This window comes from Sardina pilchardus, chromosome 4 (genome assembly GCF_963854185.1).
Source record: "Sardina pilchardus chromosome 4, fSarPil1.1, whole genome shotgun sequence".
Classification (NCBI taxonomy): Eukaryota; Metazoa; Chordata; class Actinopteri; order Clupeiformes; family Clupeidae; genus Sardina; species Sardina pilchardus.
The window spans coordinates 14,576,498-14,595,264 of record NC_084997.1 but is presented as its reverse complement, the minus strand read 5'-3'; the positions used below and the strand labels follow the sequence as shown (position 1 = coordinate 14,595,264).

The window sequence follows — 18,767 nt, the reverse complement described above, 5'->3', positions numbered from 1 at the left end:
CCAAAATACTACTTGGAAGATATGAACAATAATCTTTATTTAAGAAAGTTTGAACAGTGTAGACAGATTACAGCATTTCCTGAGTATGACAAACTTCACATTAATTTTCATATCATCAAACAATGTAAACAGACTACACCAATTAATTACTATATGTCTGTACAGAAATCAACTCCATTTTCTGCATACAAATAGGCTGCATAGCCCTACAGTTACATAGCATATTATAGGCTACATATACAGTATGGCCCTATGAAAGTGCAAAGCTAAGAGACATCCTGTAGGCTACCGAAGACGTGCGGAGGATCTGCTCCAGTGGAATCCATGTGAATGGACAGAGCACCAATCTGAACGCTTGCTTGTGCACCAACCAGCGGAATATTCGACATTGCCAGGTTTCACTGGGCCTAGCAAGACAGCTGCTACTACGACTTTTATAGTTATTGCACATCTCAAATCTCTCCATGATCTGACGAGAAAGCTTTTGTTTTTCGCCAGGTAATTAATGCACAGTCATATGCTTCCATTGGTTGCATCAGGCGAGCAAGTTTTTATTCATTTATTTATTTATTTTATTTTTACTGTTTATGCGTGCGAGTACGCACTCTGCTTCCATTGTTGTTTAAAAATGTAATGGGTAAGGGATTTGGAGCCAAAGGCTACAATTTAACCCAGCTTCAATATCTAAGATATCACCACCAATATCAAGTTAATGTTACAGATGTATGGCTACTGTACATACATTCTTAAAATGGTTGTGGTCTACAATTAAATATCTATTAAAAAGAAACGTCACATAGGAGGATGTTTTTAAAGCGTGATCTGCAGGTGACTTGTTGGCTATTTTAACAAGGTGTCACCTCATAGACATCCCACAGTCTACCTGCTGCCCACTGGCAGTGTGTTGGAGACCCCTGATCTAGACTCTATGGACATGGATGAAAAATAACATTCTTAGTAGCCTAACCTGTTTCATATAGACTAGATGAAACGGGTTAGGCTATTGAGAATGTTATTTTTCATTTAAATGTTTGTTAAACTAACGAGCGACATTATTGTGTTATAATCGATTATGGTCGGCTACTGCATCAATGCAGCATCGTCCATGTCCGCATCATGATGCATTGATTATTTGATCAATTTCAACACCTCTACTTAATCCACACTGTAATATATGTTCACAACACCCATCTCTCAGTAATGCACTTAAACCACAGATAATTCTAGCCAAGTTCTCCCGAGGAACTGCAGACTCGAGACTGCAGAATATAACATGGTTATATGAGTTTCTTTAACAGTATTTATCATGTTTCAGTACATTGCATCATCATACTGTTTTCAGTCTTGACTGGTGAAAAGTGAAGTACCTTGGAACCAGGTGATGTCGCTCCATTATGGTCCAGCAATGATCCTGACGATTGGCTACTTGAGGGTGGGGTCAGTCCTAACATGCTGATGGTGTGCTTGCGGAACGTCCTGTCCAGCAGGAAGTAGGTGATGGGATCCGTGCTGCAGCGCAGAGCAGCCAGAGAGATGAGCATGTTCTTTATCTCCACGTGCACGGAGAGTGGGTGACAGGGGTCGTCGTGGAGTGATGCAAACTCAGAGTATTGGTGCACCAGCTGCAAGAAAGCAGCCTTCCAGATTTGGTGAGGCAGTAAGCAAATGCTCAGAACCACCTGAATGACCATGATGTTCCGGAACACCTTTGTGTAGACACGCTGCTGGTTGGACATAGCCGTGTTGTGGCGGATGCGCAAGATATGGCGAGCCACTGCAATGTACGAGCCGAGCACCAGCAGATAGCAGAAGAAAAAGATGACCAGGCTGCCAACAATGAGCACGAACATAACCGAACCACCACTGCCAACCTCCACCCTGGCACTGTAGCATTTCTCCATGTCTCGTGTCTGGCTCACGTCCTCAGAGTACATCACCATGGCAGGAACCAGACTGGTTAGCACAATGCCCCAGGTGCCCAGGCAGAGGCCCCAAGCAAAGCGAGTGTGGCGAAACTGCCGCAGGAAGGCTGATGGGAAGATTTTGGTCACGCGGCTCGGCCGGTGGGCATGGTTGTTGAGGACGAGGGTGGCACAGCGACTCAAAGCCACCCAGGTCAGGTTGATCATGCCCACGGTGATGTTGGTGTGGATTATGGGTGTCAGGAAGGACACGGCCATCTTGCAGAAAGGGTGGCTCACGTCCAACCAAAAGCCCATGGCATAGTACCCAGCCAGTACGGGCATTGTCAAGCATAAGACCAGGTTGGATACGCCCAAGTTGATGAGGTAGATGTGTGTCGGGGACTTGTCGGGAATCCTGGCCATGAAGACCCACAATGAGAGGATGTTTCCAGGGAGACCAGTTAGGAACATCAGGGTGTAGAGAGTTGGAAGGATGATGTAAGTTGTGACTGATGGGCAAAGGCGTAAGGTGGCATTACTGAAGCCAGTGGTCTGATTCAGATCGTCCGCCATTGTCGTATCCATGTTACACAGATCCTTTGTTGATTACATGTAGGCAAAACATTTAGATCTCAACATTACTTGTTCTGTAGAAACATTAGAAACATTAAGACATATTTCCATTGCATTTAGGTAAGACTTCATCAGCACATTTTTGTTTGAGAATTATTTTCTACTAAGTAATATTTACCAGGAAAAAAACAAGTTGTATACTGTATATGGTCATATATATCTGTTTAGAATAGCATTATGGTGTAAATGTTTTTAAGAAATCTTTTGTTTTTGTTTATATCTTACTTTTAAGCAATACACAAGTAATGGTAAAAAGAATAGTTTAAAAATGGTAAAATGGTAAAAAGAATAGATTAATCCACTTTAAAAAAAGGATAATTTTTCTAAACAAATGTATTGCTCAATGAACACAAACCAAACCTTCCCTTACCCATTCAAGTTAAGTGGTGGAGGCTCGTGCGAGGATGTTGCCTCAGCACCGTCACGACGTGCACTGAATGTTTCTTCTTCTGATGGTGCTATAATGCGACACAGAAGTCTTGCTTTGAGGAAGTCCCATGTTGGCAGCTCTATTTATAGGCTGCTTGGGATCATTCCTGAAGGTTGATTTATTGTTGCTGCAAAGTAATTTTATACAGCATAGATATTACATTATGCGTTTGGTAAATATTGTGAAAAAGTTTATTCAAGAGTGAATGATATTGTTATTTTTAAACAGATGACTTTCTGCTTTGTACTATATATCCTTGTTTTATTCATTGCCGAGCTGCATTGCCGTGTGGATATTTGGTTGTGTGGGTGGGAAATGTACAAGTCCATTTCTATCAAAGGAGTATTCATAATGAAAGATACACCACACATAGATGGATTTTTCATGGGGGTATTTAGAAATACATGCATAATTAAGCATTGGTCTTACCAATTGCATTTGAATGTGAAAATTGAGTATTATGTTTCCTTGTGTTAGTCTCCTGAGGCAAATTCTGATTCTACTTTACACTGCATTATCAAAACAACTTCAGTGTGTAGCTATGAGGGAGAACTTTTTCCAAACTGTGGCCTCAAAGTATCTGCAGCAAACTCAACAGTAGCCCCTAGTGCATGGGAAGTCATATTGCAGTCAGACATATCTCAGCTTCAGGCACCACTGCAGGATTGGGATACAGTATACAGAAATGGACAGTTAACTACAGTAATGTCTTGTGTATTAGCAGGACAGTGTTTAAGGAAGCAAGTTAAAGAAACAAAGCCATATTAATACCATATTAACCTCATAGCTAAAGAAATGTTGCAAAAACAATGCGTAAGCTGCGGCTAATAATCTGGAAATTACGGTAGAGTAATTTGTGATCACAGTGATTTATTGTGAAAGAACTTTCATTAGTGGACTAAATGTAATGGTCATGTTATTTTAACTACAAATGAATAGCCAGCAGTAGCAATGCTTGATAAGGTGATGTTGATCACAGACAATCGGTTCTGAAATGACCATTAAAAATAAGAGAAAAATATTTAAAGATGTTCAACATTAAACATGTTGAACATTATAGGTGAGTGCATTAAAACATCAATGATTATTATAAAATAAATAAAATGACGTAAAATAGTATGATGGAGCCTTTTAGATTACAGCCTCATACTTTCATGAGGATGCTTGTTAACTTATAGACACAGAAGACTTTGTGTATTCTTTTACTGTTGAGGCAGCAATACATACCAGTATTTAAATGCAATTATTATTCCACATTCCAAGTTGGTCTCTGGCTTGTATAACAGCCCTAAGACCACTCGAATCATTATATAAAAGTGCCCTCAAGATCCATGGCAAAAAACACGTCAGTAGCACCAGTAGTGAGTGTCTTCTCACTAAATACTGTATGACCTCTTCAGTCACGAAAATTTGATAATGCACTCTTTAATGTTTGCTTACTCTTTAAAGTGATCTGAAAAACCAACATGGCTAACTCAATGCCACAAGGGGAGAATGTAGTCTTCCACAATACAAAACTGCACTTTGGGAAGACATTATTCTCTTTTGTGGCTACAAATCAGTTGAATACTCTCCCTACAGAGCTAATTTCATACACAAACGTACACTCATTCTCACATTTAACAAAACCTTGGTGGAATCCAGGTTTAGCTTTAGATATTGTGGGATGTGGAGATGGGACATGTGCTCTGTACTGTATTTTTTTTTCATCTGGTTTAGTTAGATTTTATGGTTTCATCTACATACGTAGGAACTATGGGCAGAAATTAGCAATGTTTGATACAGCCTAGCACAATGCACCTGTTTATGTTTATTGTGCACTGTCCATCTTGAAATCAATAAATGAATTACATATCATTACATAACTCTTAGGGCACCGAATAGATGCAAGCTGTGCCATGATGAACATGCAGTGCCTATAAAAAAAAAAATCAGTGAAATTCATCATTAAGGGATGTAGGAAATATGGCAATTGTCAGAAGAATCGTGGTGGGGGAGGCCACCAAGGCACCGATAACAACTCTGAAGAAGTTAAAAGCTTCAGCAGCTGAAATGGGAGAAACTATACATACAGCAACTTTTGCTCGAGTTCTTCACCAGTGAAAGCTTTATGGGCAGGGATGCTGGTAAATTTTGAAGTTGGCTGGTAGATTTCCAACAGAAAATACATATTTCCTATTGAATGGCTGGTGACTAAAGTTCACCCAAAGACATGTGGGAGACTCCAAGAAAGTTCTTTGGTCTGATGAGGCCAAAATGTAGCTTTTTGGCCATCAGACTAGATGTTTTGTTTGCCAGACATAGTGGTGGTAGCATCATGCTGTGGGGATACTTCTCCACAGCAGGCCCTGGAAGGCTTGTAAATGTAAAAGTAAAATGAATTCAGCAACATGGAAGTCTTGAAGGACATTCAGTCTGCTAGAAGATTTACTTTCCAGCAAGACAATGAGTAAAAGCACACAGCGGAAACTGTACAGAAGTGGTTTAATGACAACACAATTAATGTTCTGGAATGGCCTTGTCAAAGCCCAGACCTCAATCCCATAGAAAATCTGTGGTTGGACTTGAAAAGGGTTGTTCACACCCAGTCCCCTTTCAACCTGACAGAGCTTGAGCAGTTTCGCAAAGGAAAGTGGAGTGGAATTGCAGTATCTAGATGTGCAAGCCTATTGTGAATGCACATGATTATTGTATATTCATGTGGTCCCTTGTAAAATCAAGCACCATGCAGTCTGCATTCATAAACTGCTTGATTTTATACACCTGCTGCAAGGGACCTGCTGAAACCCTTGAATATCATTATATATGATTGTTACAAAAAGTTTCAATTAAATTGATCAAGATTCCATTTTTAACTAGAAAAGCACTCAGAGAGCGCAAACCTCCACCAATCGAAAAACATAACCGCTTCCTGGATCCAGATGGTAATACGGATCACTCCCAAAATGTACTCATTACTTCCTTGGGTCATTTCAGACCTTCCATGAAAATTTCGTCGAAATCCATCCATAACTTTTTGAGTTATCTTGCGAACAAACAGACAGAAAAACAAACAAACAAACAAACAAACAACACAAACCCTGATGAAAACATAACCTCCGTAGCGGAGGTAAAAAGCATTAGAAGGGGAAGGGTGAATACTTTTTATAGGCACTGTATGCAGTATACACACTATACAGTAAGTATAAGTATATATTTTTTGATCCTGTGGGAAATTTAACCCAATTTAACCGAATTCGTGAACACACCGCACACAGTGAACACACAGTGAGGTGAATCACACAGTAACCCAGAGCAGTGAACTTAGGTTAGGTGCCTTGCCTAACTTGGGTTAGGTGCCTTGCTCAAGGGCACTTCAGCCGTGGACTGGTCGGGGATCGAACCGGCACAAGCTCCGGTTACAAGCTCGAAGCCCTAACCAGTAAGCCACAATACAGTATATCATAATGTGCCCAATTCTCTCTCAGTTGCCTCGGTGATATGTATCTGTGGTATTTGGTTCCTGGAGCAGTCTGTGACGGCCATTGCACATTTGGGTCTCTTTGGACGACAGCATGGCAAGCGAAGCACCAGGTGCAGGATGGGATTGAGGCAGCAGTTCAACGCGGCCACCAGAATAGTGACAGTCTGGACCTTGGAGAACATTTGCTCCGTGGCGGAATCTTCTTCTCGCGCCGAGAGAAGCCTGACACTCCGCTGGATGTGGTGTGGGAGGAAGCAGACCAGGAACACCGACATGGACGCCAGGACCTTCCTCTTGACTCTCAGGCCCAGGCCTGGTCTGAACCCGGCGCTCTGGAGGCAGGTTCTGCGGATCTTCTGCAGGTGGTACAGGAGCAGGCCGTAGCTGACCAGCATCGCTCCGAGAATGAGAAAGAAGAGCAGCGTACCGAAGGCCAGTGTGACTCGTTGCTCTTTCTTGTGATACTCCATCACGTCAGAGCAGGAGCCGTTTGTTTCTATTGGTTTCCATTTGATCTTCACCTGAGTCCACGTCACTCTTGTGGTTACTATTACCAGAAAGACTAACCAGGTGGCAGCACAGAGTACGCTGCATCTCTGTGGGCTTCTGAATGCTTGCAGCACTGTGTAACGTGGCTGCACTACAGTGACATAGCGGTTGATGCTTGTCCACAAGAGGAAGCACATGTTGCAATAGATATTCACGTAGAAGACGCTGATCGCGACTGATAAGACCACCTGGCAGAGTAGCAAATTTGCGTGCCAATCGCTCTTTTGATAGTAAGCTATCCGGAAGAGGAAGCTGACGCAAAGGATGATATCAGACACTACCATGTTCAGGGCAAAAATGACTGTGGGCTTCCTCTGGGTCCTCCATAGCTCATACAGCACCAGGCCGTTAGTGAGGAAGCCTAGGAGAGCCAGGAATAGGTAGAGCCAGGAGAGGACCTCTCTGTCTGGCTTCTGCAGGCCGTGGTCACTAGAGAGAGAGAAAAAGAGAAAGAGAGTAAGAAAAGAGAAGTGTCAGTCTCTTTGTTTAGCTGTGAAACTAATCTAAATTATGTCTGTGGCCTGCGACATGTGGTGGAGTTTGAGAGAATGGACATGTCCTCCCAGTTTCTGTGTCCAATTTTGAAGTGTCTGTGCAAAATTGCACGTTGCATTCGTACAAGTTCCCACGTGTAGCAATTACAGAACATACTGGACATATGACGGGTGCTCTTCACCAACAGTGACCTTGTAAACATCATCTAACATCACTGACTATTCACAGTATATTTTGGATTATGATTATGTAGGACATATAAACATGTTCCTAGTGAAGACTAGATATTGAGGAAACAATTGAGAGACATCCTTTTATTTGAAACTATTTCACTTTAGTTCTGCAGTTAGTGAGGGTATTTGATTGCTTTCTGGCTTGGTATGCTACATTCAAAGAAAGACGCGGTAGCTACGCTTAGGCAAAGAGGAAGACCACATGTGTCAGATAACTATAAAGTATTTCATGTTATTGAAGCATATATTGTGGGTAGATATCAAATTACTACAGTCTCACTATGTTGTGACCATGGTTGGTGTGATTAGATTTACAATGACCTGTCAGTAAAAATGTCGTCAATGCCATTCATCAGTGTTGCACATGCTTATTGATAGTGGTTCCATCTATTAGTTTTGATCATTTAGCCTGGAGTCCCCCATAACAGTCTCAAACTACTTGAATACAGTAGGTATTTTAGATTCAGTCGGCCACACTATGAGAAACATGTACGATTTATATCACTGTAAGCTTCAAATGTCATATCCACAAATATCCATGTCTTATTTGCATCTCACAAGCACCCAGGAGATATAGCTGTGAGTCCATCACAAGATAGCAAGATAAAAGCCAGGTTTGCACACATGTTTAGATGTCATACATACCTCATGTTGGGTCTATGGTCCATTCCTTTAAACCTCCATTTGGGACAGCAATTATAGCAGGATCACGTTAAGAAGTTCTGTTAACAATGTGCACATGTGTGCATTTCAATTTGACTTTCTGCTTGTCTGTTCCTGTATCTAAATCTTTATCTGTTTTATTTCTGTTTTACTCTCATGTCATGAACAGTGTTGAGTTTGTGGATGAACGCATGCAAATGTAGGAAGCAGGAGCTTTTCTTTGGTTATAAGAAACAGCAAGTAGCTCTTCGTGACGCCTTACCACATCCTCGCCACACAAATATGTCACTCAAAAATTGTTTATTGGCTGTTGCAGTGTACAGGACCAGTCTTGGCTGATGGTACCTTTGGTTTTTTTTGTGTGTGAGTTGGTAGATTTCCTGTGGAAACTGAAAACGGGTTCAGGTGTTAGGTGTTAGGTGTTATGAATGTGACAATGACAATGAAAACTGTGACTGAACCATTTTAATGATTGTGTAGACTTAACCAACCTCTTCAGTTGCAGGGATGGACAAATATACATCCAAATGTATTATAAAATGAAATATCAAATGCCCTAACTTTTAAAGTATATCAAAAATAAACTATAACACACAGTATCCATGCCATGTATCAAAGTAAAATGCTGAAAATACTCTTTAAAGGGAGCATGAAATCACTTCCAAACCTTCCATATCTGTATATTGAATCTATTCCTTCATCAGTACACGGACTCTGTTGATTGTGGTTAGTGTTTGAAAACAACAGCTTTTCTCTGCTTACGAGACTTGCCATGAATCTGCAAACAGTCAACAGATCAACCACCGTATGCTAACCTGCCTGTTACATCTCATAGCCTAAATACTGAACGATGTACTCAAAAAGTCACAGCCAAACTTGTAAAATGGTAAAAAAAAAAAAAAAAAAAACACATAACATGTTGAGAGACACAGAATGTGGGCTTAGAGCAACACAGTGCAGTTCTATTGTTTTAAAATAACGACTTTAAACTCATAGTGCACTGACATATAATACGGAGAATGAAGTGTCTGCCGTTGTCCATGCATGCCCAGAATGCTTGATATTGCACCGTGTACACTGTTGATCAGGTAGGATTGTGGCCCTTTTAGTTGTTTTTTTATCTAGCTGGGTACCACGATAAATGGTGTTGCAGTGCATTGACGCCAAGAGGTGTTTTTTATTGTGTCGCTCTAGGTGATATGAAGCAACTCTTTGAGCAATGTGTTGCAAGGCAGCTCCAAGAGAACACTGATGGTGTTGTGGTAAAGTTCTCAAGAAACGAGGTTGGTGTGAGAGTGTGTGTGTGCGTGTGCGTGTGCGTGTGCGTGTGCGTGTGCGTGTGCGTGTGCGTGTGTGTGTGTGTGTGTGTGTGTGTAACCTGCACTCATCTTGCACTGGACCATCTTCCTGAATCTCAATATTCTGATCACAACAAATCTGGGGAGGTCACTAAGTCAGCACATTCACTGTGTTAGACATTTATGATGTCATCACATCACCAAAAAAAATGTTAAACTACAAAAATATACACCTATGAAGAATGTTGATACAAAAATACAAAGGCATTTTCTTCAACCCAATATAATGCAAATTACACAAGTACTATTTTTTTAAAAGAAAGTGTTTCAAAGGTTCCCTTTGCAAGGCTGGGTGACGTCACTTCTGTTAACGTTTGAAGTATTATCAAACAAAACCGAGGGATAGCTCACCCCTCCCTCCACCTCTCCCCCTCCCTCCTGTGCTTCCCGTCATGAATGCACATATCTTAAACACCCCCCCCAACCCCCAGCCTTCTTGTCAGTGATGGGGGTGAGCTAACTGTAGTGACTAAAGACACTACTGCTTCTGAAGTGGAGATTTCATTCTCAAAGTGGGAGACGGAACTCATTTTTTGAGAAAATCGCCTTGAAACACAGCCAATGAGATTCCATTCTTGGCCTAGAACCACCTTTTCGGGATTGGTTAGTGATACAGAGGAAGTGTCCATATTTGGATTGCATAGCATCACGGGGGGAAAAAAACTCTACATTGTTTCTGCATCATGTAGGAGTGTCTGAACCCCCAACGAATTGTACGTCATGGCCTTCTGCTCCCGCCGATCTCCGCTTCTTCCCACGACAGCACGTCAAACGGAAGACCAGGTGCAGTACGGGATTGAGACAGCAGTTGAACGCTGCCACCAGGATGGTGCTGGTCTTGACCCGGAACTGATCCTGCGTCCTGCCACAATGCCCCGGGTCCCACTGCAGAACCATGATGCTCCTCTGGATGTGGTAGGGCAGGAAGCAGGCGAGGAATGCCAGCACGGATGCTATAACTTTCCGTTTGACCCTCAGGCCTCCTCCGGATCCTTGTGTTTGGCTGACCTGGCTGGACTTGTGTATCCGCTGGAGGTGATACAACAGCAGCGTGTAGCTGGACAGCATGACCGCAAGGGTGGGGTAGAAGACCACCAGGCCAATGGCATGCATGCCACGGGAACTTGTTTTTCTGCGGTTATTCATATGATCAAAACAGCTGCCTGCCACGTCTTTGCCTCTGATTTCCTTGTAGACCATGTGGCTGCCGATGAGCACCACGGCAATCAACCAAGTGACCTGGCAGATCCGACGACACGAACGGACATCCCTGAACTTCCGCAGAACCGTGTGATCAGGCCGCACCACCGTTGTGAAGCGGTTCAGGCTAATCCAGAGCAGGAAGCACATGTTGCAGTACACGTTGATGTAGAAGACCGTCACCGAGACAAAAATGGTTACCCCGCACATTGGCTGCTGAGCTGTCCAGCCATTGGCGTTGAGGTAGAAAGCCATCCTGAAAAAGAGACTGAGGCACTGGATGACGTCAGACAGCACTATGTTCAGGGCAAAGATGACCGCGGGCTTCCTCTGGGTCCTCCTGAGGTCAAACAAGACCAGGCCGTTGGTGAAGAGGCCCAGGAGAGCCAGGAAGAGGTAGATCCAGGGGAACACCACCGAGTGGGAGACCTCAGGGGCCACAGTGCAGTTCCCTCTACTGAAATGAGAAATGAGACATCAGCATTTCCTCTCGCTTATGAAACCGCACTGAATGTATCTATAGATCTTAAAAACAGGAACTGAGCAATTGGGATCGGTTAACTCACAGTACAAGTAACAGTTAGCTGTCTTTGTATTATTCTTTTTTATTTGTCTCAACAAAAAAAGTATGTTTGCTTTTGTCAGAAATCAATTGATGAATGCATATTCTATCACAGTTGTTATTATTATTTTTTTTAATTTGATCGCAGAGACTAAAGTAATGTAGGGACAACTTGAAAGAAAGGACTACAAACAGTGGCTGGAAAAGAAAGCCTTCATCTGATACATGTGTCATAAGGACGAATATTTCTAGCTTATTGCAGTTATCATATCCATATTGCAGTTATTATATGCATAGCGGTACACAGTCTTGTTAAGGAAGTGAGTTTTATAGTTTACTGTGGTCGTGTATGAGTCACCAGAAACTCACAAGTGCTAAATAGAGTTGTGAAACATCAACATTGATGTTACTAGACTTCTTCTCCGAGCTATATGCACCCCAAATTAAATACATTATTATCATTATTAATCGGAAGTTCAATATGAGTAGTAGTATGATCTCAACTATTACGGAAGGCTGTTTGAGTTGCTAAAATAGCAATCTTAATCTAGGTGAAGAGAGTGAAAGTGAGAATATGGTGTTTTAGAACCACAAGAGGTAACATGAAGGACCAGATGCTGCAAATAGTTTTTTTTCTTTACCAACATGAAGACTTTTTCTGACCTGCAACAGTGACGATCATGTTTGCCAGTGTCTGGATGCCTAGTTTCCTTAATTAATGTTTTTCTTTCAAATTCAAATTCAAATTCAAATTCAAAATAAAAATGACAGACGTAGACGGTCAATAACCTTAGCATCGCTCTTGATCTGAATCTTTGCGGAACTGTACCACAATGTATCTGCGTTTATGCACTACATCTGATGCTAACTATGAAAAATAGAAGCAGGCGTAGCACAGCAAGTCATTTACATGCAGTTTACATCACATACCTTTGGTCCATGGTAGCAGAGGCATTTTCGTTTGTCTGCGACATTGAAATGAGCAAGGTGCAGGCTTGCTGTGACACTTAAAAACCGTCAAACAGTTTTGCAAGTTCAAAAGTGTGCATTCACAAGCTAAAACCACAGCAGGCAATTCAGATCACTTGCAGTTACCCGAGAACTTCCTCATGATGGCTTATCGGTATCTGTATCTGACTGCTGAACACTGAGGGTTAACAGTGGAAATGCTAACGGACTGATAAAAGTATAGTTTCAGATGTGAGATCCACATATATGTGAAGGGTTCATTTAGATCTTATTTTATTTTACTTTATTTTAATTCAGTATTGTAAGTAATCATGAATACCGGTGCACTAACCTTGACTGCATTCCTGTTACAGTGTTTTATTATTATCATTATGATTTAGTTATAGAGAGATCTGATGGTTGTTTCCATTCATTTGACATTTAATCTAGAAAGAATTTCAAATCTTGAGTCATCTCCAGACCAGCAATTTTTTTTGTTTTGTTTTTGTTTTTGTTTTAATGCAATATCATGTTCCACCAGGAGAGGGAGCTCTGTATTTACCGTGTGCAGGAGAGGCACCTCTGCACAGTCTCAGAGGGCTGTCAGAAATATGAGTCATTGTTCTAGCCAGCATTAAGACTCCCAGTACATCTGAGTCACACTGGCTAAATCTTTCAGGGATTAAAAAGCCTACCTCTTATTAGGCTCATGGTCTCACCATTGTCACATATTGTGGTTGTGTTGGTTTGACTGCTGGCGTGCTGTAACTCCATGTCAGGAGGAGCCATGATTATGTTATGATGCCACAGTGTCCACTATGGTCTGGCTAAAAGTAGGCATCAACTAGGAATGACATTAAATTACCTCCATTTTGTAGTTGTTGTTATTATTGTTGTTTTGTTAGTATGAGATATTTGATGTCACATTTTTTTTATATAATTATAGAATGCATTATATGGATAAAAGTATCATTATATAATGCATATAGCAGCAAAACCAACCAACCAACCAACATTTGAATGCAATTTGCCCTTTTAAAGAATTCTTGTCAACTTGCTCAATATCTTTCCAAACATTTTCTAAAAGCCCCTCGTACAGTATATATACATGAGTCATTTGTGAAGAATTGGGTCATTGTGACTTATGTACTGTGCATGCTGTGTAAATACAGAAATGACCAGAATGAGGCTTAGGCTAAACGTTCACCATTGTTTTGTTTAGTGTTGCGTGATTGAAATAGGTGAACAAATAGCCAATCTGCGTCTCTTGCTCTTCGAGGCGTTGCATTGTCCCTCTTGCATCGCAATGCGTTGTATTGTTCCTGTCTGTTTCTTGCCTAATGTGAACAGCTTTGACAACAGAGGACTTTACATGTCCCCACACATAATGTACATCCACATATACTGAAAACATAGATTATAGTTTTGCCAGAGTGTTCCAAAAATGTTAAGCCAGACGGGCGCGTGATTAAGGAGTGATGCCAGTGCTCTCAACACTTGGGTCCACGTATCTCTCAGTTCCTGGCAAGACAAGCGAGCGATACTGAAATCACTGCATGTCTCTCTGGCTGATCTCCACCGTGTCTCTCAGAGCTGCGTCTGCATAACGCTATCCATCGTCTCCCCCCTAACCGCGTCCAGCGGTCCTCATTTCCCCTTGACCGGCGTGTGAACAAGCATCCTCTCGCTCTGGGCGTTGTTGATGCTGTTGATGTTGGCCAGCGACGGTCGCTGGCTCCTGCCGAGCTCGCTGCTGGACACGCTGCTGACCACCACGTTGGGCTCGCGGATGAGCTTCCGGAAGATCTCCAGCGTGGTGCGGCGGATGGAGCTGCAGAGCAGGAAGTACATGACGGGGTCCAGGCAGCTGTTGAAGGCGGAGAGCAGGAGCGCCGCCTCGTTGGCCTTGTCGGCCGCGTCCTGCCAGGCGCAGGGCGTGTCGCTCAGCTGCGAGGCGATGTAGAAGATGCGCACGACGTGGTACGGCACGAAGCAGACGGTGAACAGGAAGAGGACGAAGAAGGACTTGCGCGCCGTCCGGCCGTACTTCTGCGCGTTGGGCAGGTCCGGCTTGTCCCGGGACGCCCGCTGCAGCATCTTGCCGATCTTGAGGTACGAGACGACCAGCGAGGCGTACACCAGCCAGAAGAGCACCACCAGGAAGTACTTGAAGCACGCCACGCCCTTGGAGGACATCTTGCGGTAGTGGAAGCACTTGCCCTCGTCCTTGTGCGTGGTGATGCCGATCAGGATGACGGCGCAGACGAGCGAGACGGACCAGAGGACGACGCAGGCCGCGTAGCTCCAGCGGCCCCGCATGAAGCGCTTGCGGCCGGCGGAGCGGTGGATCTTCAGGTAGCGGTCGACGCTGATCAGGCCCAGCAGCGTGATGCTGATGTACATGTTCATGTAGAAGGCGTGGCCGATCACGCGGCACATCAGCGAGCCCAGCACCCAGCGGTTGCCGTTGGCGTGGTAGGCGACGCGGAAGGGCAGGCAGATGACCAGCAGCAGGTCGGCCAGCGCCACGTTGATGAGGAAGACGCGCACCGAGTTCTGCTTGGTGTGCACGCGCAGGAACACCCACAGCGCCAGCAGGTTCCCCACCAGGCCGAACAGGAAGAAGAGGGAGTAGAAGACGGCCAGCGGGATCCGCATGGCGCCGCCGTCCACGACGCACGGCGCGGCACCGGGAGCGGTCGCGGTCACGGTCTGGCTGCGGTACATCACGCCGGCGCTGGTCAATGCGTAGTAGGAGCTGTTGTTGCTCGTGAAGGGAGCGGGGTAGGCTGTAGAGTTTGCGGTATCCATGGTGTGAAAAGAGATATGCGCTGATGTGTTTTCAGTCCTGGAAAAATCCAGAGAAAAGGGAGTTGTTAATTGAGGGGTTGTGTGTCTCATCGGTCGAGAGACACTAACTCGACCACAAGCCTTTTAACTTCTGTCTCTTTTGACTGTCTCCCTCTTTTGCAGTCAGTCACTTGCACGCACGCACACACACACACACACACACACACACACACACACACACACACACACATATAGTACTTGCTATAGGTGATGCAATCTCCATCGCTCTAAATTTTCGTCTCTCTGGTTGTAACTTTTAGCTTTATCTTTTACTTCTTTTCAGATCACTATGGCAAGCCCCTTCACCAGAAATGCTCTCTTGAAAGGCTGAGACCAATCACTTTTTTTGTCTTGTAGTAAAGCACAACATATAGCCTACTTTAAAATCCTATATGCTTTAGATTTATATCTTGCAGTCGTATCCATGCTGGCTCTTATGCATATCCCGCAGACAGTTGAGAAGTAAAGGCAACTTTACTCACCCTATGAATTCTTTCCATGGAGCAGATGTGTGTCTGTCTGATGAAAAAAGTAAGAAGGAAATCCCTCCACTGATAGACCCGCCAGACTTCCACTGCCTTCGAAACGAATCGTTAAAGTGTATTTTTGTAAAAAAGAAAACACGGACTTAATGCAGACTTCTTTTTTTTGGTGGCGTAATTTTCTCACCCATCCGTCAGTGCGATACGACAGATAACGTCTGGTGAAGTGAAACTTGGTCCTCTACAGCTGTAGCTGAGCTCAGCCCCCAGACACACACACACACACACACACACACACACACACACACATACACACTGTGCATGCTTTAAATATGGAAGGAAAAAGGCAACCACTGAAAAACCAGCTCTGTTGCATGCATGCACCCACCTACACAGACGCGCACTCTCTGTTTCTCTCTTTTCCTCTGATTAGTAGGCTAGTTGTGCTGCCCAGATCACAGGGTCCAAGAGCTTAGGGATAAACATGGATTGGCCCGAAATGCATGTCAACTATGTGGGTTTGTGTTGACCACGGGGATGGGGGGGTGGAAGGTATAGTGGAAAAAGAATAGCTTGTGTATGTGGAGGCTTATATTAGTGTGGTAGTGTGGAAACTCATTGCTGCTGATAAGTGTGGTGCACTCAGTGAACAGATGAGATTGATAACCGAGGGAGTTGACCGTGTTGTTTATGGACACCATGCATTCAAGGCAACAAAGTGTGCATCTCTTGCGTGTATTTATGCATCTCTTGCGGTTCATTTGTGGCTCTTGTCGCGCTATAAAGAGGAAATGTGAATAATGGTGAAGTTGAACCAGAAATCTTCACTTGCGCCTTTTCAGTGAAAAACCTTTTGCATATCCTTCCTCTTGCTAATATGTTTCCTTCTTTAGGAAATATTAATTTCCTCGATGACTAACTTTTTCTCTCTCTCTTTCTTTCTATCTCTTGCTCTCTTTCTTTCTCTCTCTCTCTCTCTTCCCCCCATAGCCCCACTGTGTGTTACTGGCATCAAAGGAAAATTCTGCGCCTGTTAAACTTGGAGGTTTCGGGGTGGCCATACAGCTCGGAGAATCCGGACTGGTAGCAGGAGGTATGAAGTTCAGATGTTTTCAATATCAAAAAGAAACAAAAAAACCCCATTTCTTCTCAACTGTATCTGCTTGATAAGGTCCTGGAAGCACCATTAATGAATTTAATCAGTGGGAAGTATACATACTGATACCAGTATAAAAGTAAATAAAATATTTATTTTTATTAGTATTTATTTATTATATTATATTATTTCCAATTCATGTTTCCCCCTCGTTAACAGACCATGAATATGTCCTTGCACGCTTTTGTTGATCATTTTGTGGTTGGTGAATTTTATGTAAGCAGTATTAGTTGGCCTTCACCTCATCCAGCAGCTGAGTGAAGTTTCCCCTTTTCATCACAAGTTTGGTCAGTCGGAGCTATTAGGAGCCTCTTTTCTTGCACACTATAGGTTTCTTGTTACTTCCTGTTTCAATGTGCCGTAACAAGGAAATGAAATGCAATACTTTTTACTTTTTTCTTTTTGTGTCTACTGATAAGCTTATGCAAAAAAAAATGGAAAACTGCACAAAAAGTTCTACATACTGCTTTCACACCACCTATGGGCACTGAGCAACATTGTGCAACTATATATACTTCATGTATATGTATGTTTGTGATTCTGTTTTTTTTTTTTTTAATCGTGCCAAAAAAAGCAATGTCCTTGCAATACACTTGTGTGAATAGCACTGTTGTGTCTACACTTCTAGACATCAGCGTCATTTTACAGGATTGAGCTACTGGCCAATTGAATCTCCCTGAGGGGGATGAATAGAGTATCTACCTACTACAGTATCTATTTAGCTTTTTGCATGTTTTTTTTTGCATATGTGAGAGTTCTACGTAAGCGTGTGTGTCTCTCGCCACCCTCTCCCTCCTTGGCGAGGGGACTCTGTCCACTGTTCAAGAAGAGTAGCTGTGTGCACATCCCACCACTTTTTTGCCTGATGCAGACCCAGTAGGGTCGAAATTAACGTCGCTTGTTTTTAACATTAAACAGGAGCAAATATCAGTGTTGCCGACATTATATTCCTTTTCGACTCTGTCCACTGACCACGTGCGTCCCCTTGGCAGGGCGAGTGGGCACCCCACACTTCATGGCCCCGGAGGTGGTGAAGCGCGAGCCCTACGGTAAGCCGGTAGACGTGTGGGGCTGCGGGGTGATCCTCTTCATCCTGCTCAGCGGATGCCTGCCCTTCTACGGCACCAAGGAGAGGCTCTTCGAAGGCATCATTAAAGGGAAATACAAGGTAGTAGTTTATTAACAGTTTCCCAAACATTTAAAGGGATGAGCAGCCCTGAAAAAAAAACCCCCACTGATTTCACACTGACACTCACTGTAGAAAAGAGAGGGAATTGTTGGCAGGGTTTGAATGTAGTAGTTACTGTATACTAGTGGTGTTACTCCTAAGGACACAGCCTTTTTCAACCTGGCCCCTAGTATAGCACAGTATTCATTACCTTAATAAGAATAATAAATATATATTTAATTGTTTGAAAAGCCCCCACCACGCACCAACTAGTTCCAGTACCACTAAGTACCAGTTCTGCTTTCACAAAAGGAGTATGTTATTTACTTATTATCACACAATCACAGGTCTTGGGATTCCCCTTTGGTGGTTCCAGCCTTGGTGTTCTTTGTGATGGCACACTTGCTGTTTTGTGCGACTGTTTTCCTTTTTATCAGATGGCCTGTTATGTGGCTCATCAGATAGCAAGTTTGTTTCTCAACGTGCCACAATTTGAGTGTTGGTTAGCGGTAGGATGTTCTGCCAGACTTCCTAATAACACATGTATATATATACATATACATATATAAATTATTTAGAGATGGGAAGAACACACACACACACACACACACACACACACACACACACACACACACACACACAGAGCTCATCTCCTGATCTGATCCCCGTGTCC

General features: G+C 43.2%; 4 protein-coding genes across 13 annotated transcripts in view; 1 reads left to right on the top strand and 3 right to left on the bottom strand.

The window, feature by feature from the left end:
• caska (calcium/calmodulin-dependent serine protein kinase a) overlaps nt 1–18,767 on the top strand; it is a 194,653-nt gene that overhangs the window by 127,984 nt on the left and 47,902 nt on the right. For all 7 annotated transcript variants that reach the window (XM_062534279.1, XM_062534277.1, XM_062534283.1 and 4 more), the window contains exons 6-7: nt 16,761–16,863; nt 17,919–18,097. In XM_062534279.1, coding sequence (XP_062390263.1) covers nt 16,761–16,863; nt 17,919–18,097 — 282 coding nt within the window. The remainder of the gene's footprint in view (nt 1–16,760; nt 16,864–17,918; nt 18,098–18,767) is intronic.
• Nucleotides 128–2,958, bottom strand: LOC134078375 (probable G-protein coupled receptor 82). 2 transcript variants are annotated; one of them, XM_062534285.1, is made up of 2 exons: nt 2,908–2,958; nt 128–2,501 (listed from the first exon to the last, which is right to left on the bottom strand). In XM_062534285.1, the coding sequence occupies exon 2, from the start codon at nt 2,487–2,489 to the stop codon at nt 1,305–1,307; it is 1,185 nt and encodes a 394-aa protein (XP_062390269.1). In that variant the 5' UTR covers nt 2,490–2,501; nt 2,908–2,958; the 3' UTR covers nt 128–1,304. The 2 variants fall into 2 exon arrangements, with proteins under 2 accessions (XP_062390269.1, XP_062390268.1); XM_062534284.1 differs by having other exon boundaries at nt 128–2,551; nt 2,908–2,947.
• gpr82 (G protein-coupled receptor 82) lies at nt 6,290–8,471 on the bottom strand. Its single transcript, XM_062534287.1, has 2 exons — nt 8,353–8,471; nt 6,290–7,408 (listed from the first exon to the last, which is right to left on the bottom strand). The coding sequence occupies exons 1-2, from the start codon at nt 8,373–8,375 to the stop codon at nt 6,409–6,411; spliced, it is 1,023 nt and encodes a 340-aa protein (XP_062390271.1). The 5' UTR covers nt 8,376–8,471; the 3' UTR covers nt 6,290–6,408.
• gpr34b (G protein-coupled receptor 34b) lies at nt 11,247–15,976 on the bottom strand. Of its 3 annotated transcripts, none has more exons than XR_009938832.1 (3): nt 15,771–15,976; nt 12,421–15,286; nt 11,247–11,385 (listed from the first exon to the last, which is right to left on the bottom strand). XR_009938832.1 is itself a non-coding variant. In XM_062534286.1 (2 exons), exon 2 carries the CDS (start codon nt 15,247–15,249, stop codon nt 14,086–14,088), a length of 1,164 nt encoding a protein of 387 aa, XP_062390270.1. In that variant the 5' UTR covers nt 15,250–15,286; nt 15,771–15,976; the 3' UTR covers nt 11,271–14,085. The 3 variants fall into 3 exon arrangements, 1 of the variants encoding a protein (XP_062390270.1); XR_009938833.1 differs by having other exon boundaries at nt 11,300–11,385; nt 12,154–15,286; XM_062534286.1 differs by having other exon boundaries at nt 11,271–15,286.

Bases quoted from the DNA above. Each gene is read 5' to 3' on its own strand.
- LOC134078375 (XM_062534285.1), bottom strand. From the start codon at position 2,489: ATGGATACGACAATGGCGGACGATCTGAATCAGACCACTGGCTTCAGT.
- gpr82 (XM_062534287.1), bottom strand. From the start codon at position 8,375: ATGGACCATAGACCCAACATGAG. The intron at 7,409-8,352 runs GTATGTATGACA...CTCTCTCTCTAG, and splicing joins GACCATAGACCCAACATGAG to TGACCACGGCCTGCAGAAGC.
- gpr34b (XM_062534286.1), bottom strand. From the start codon at position 15,249: ATGGATACCGCAAACTCTACAGCCTACCCCGCTCCCTTCACGAGCAAC.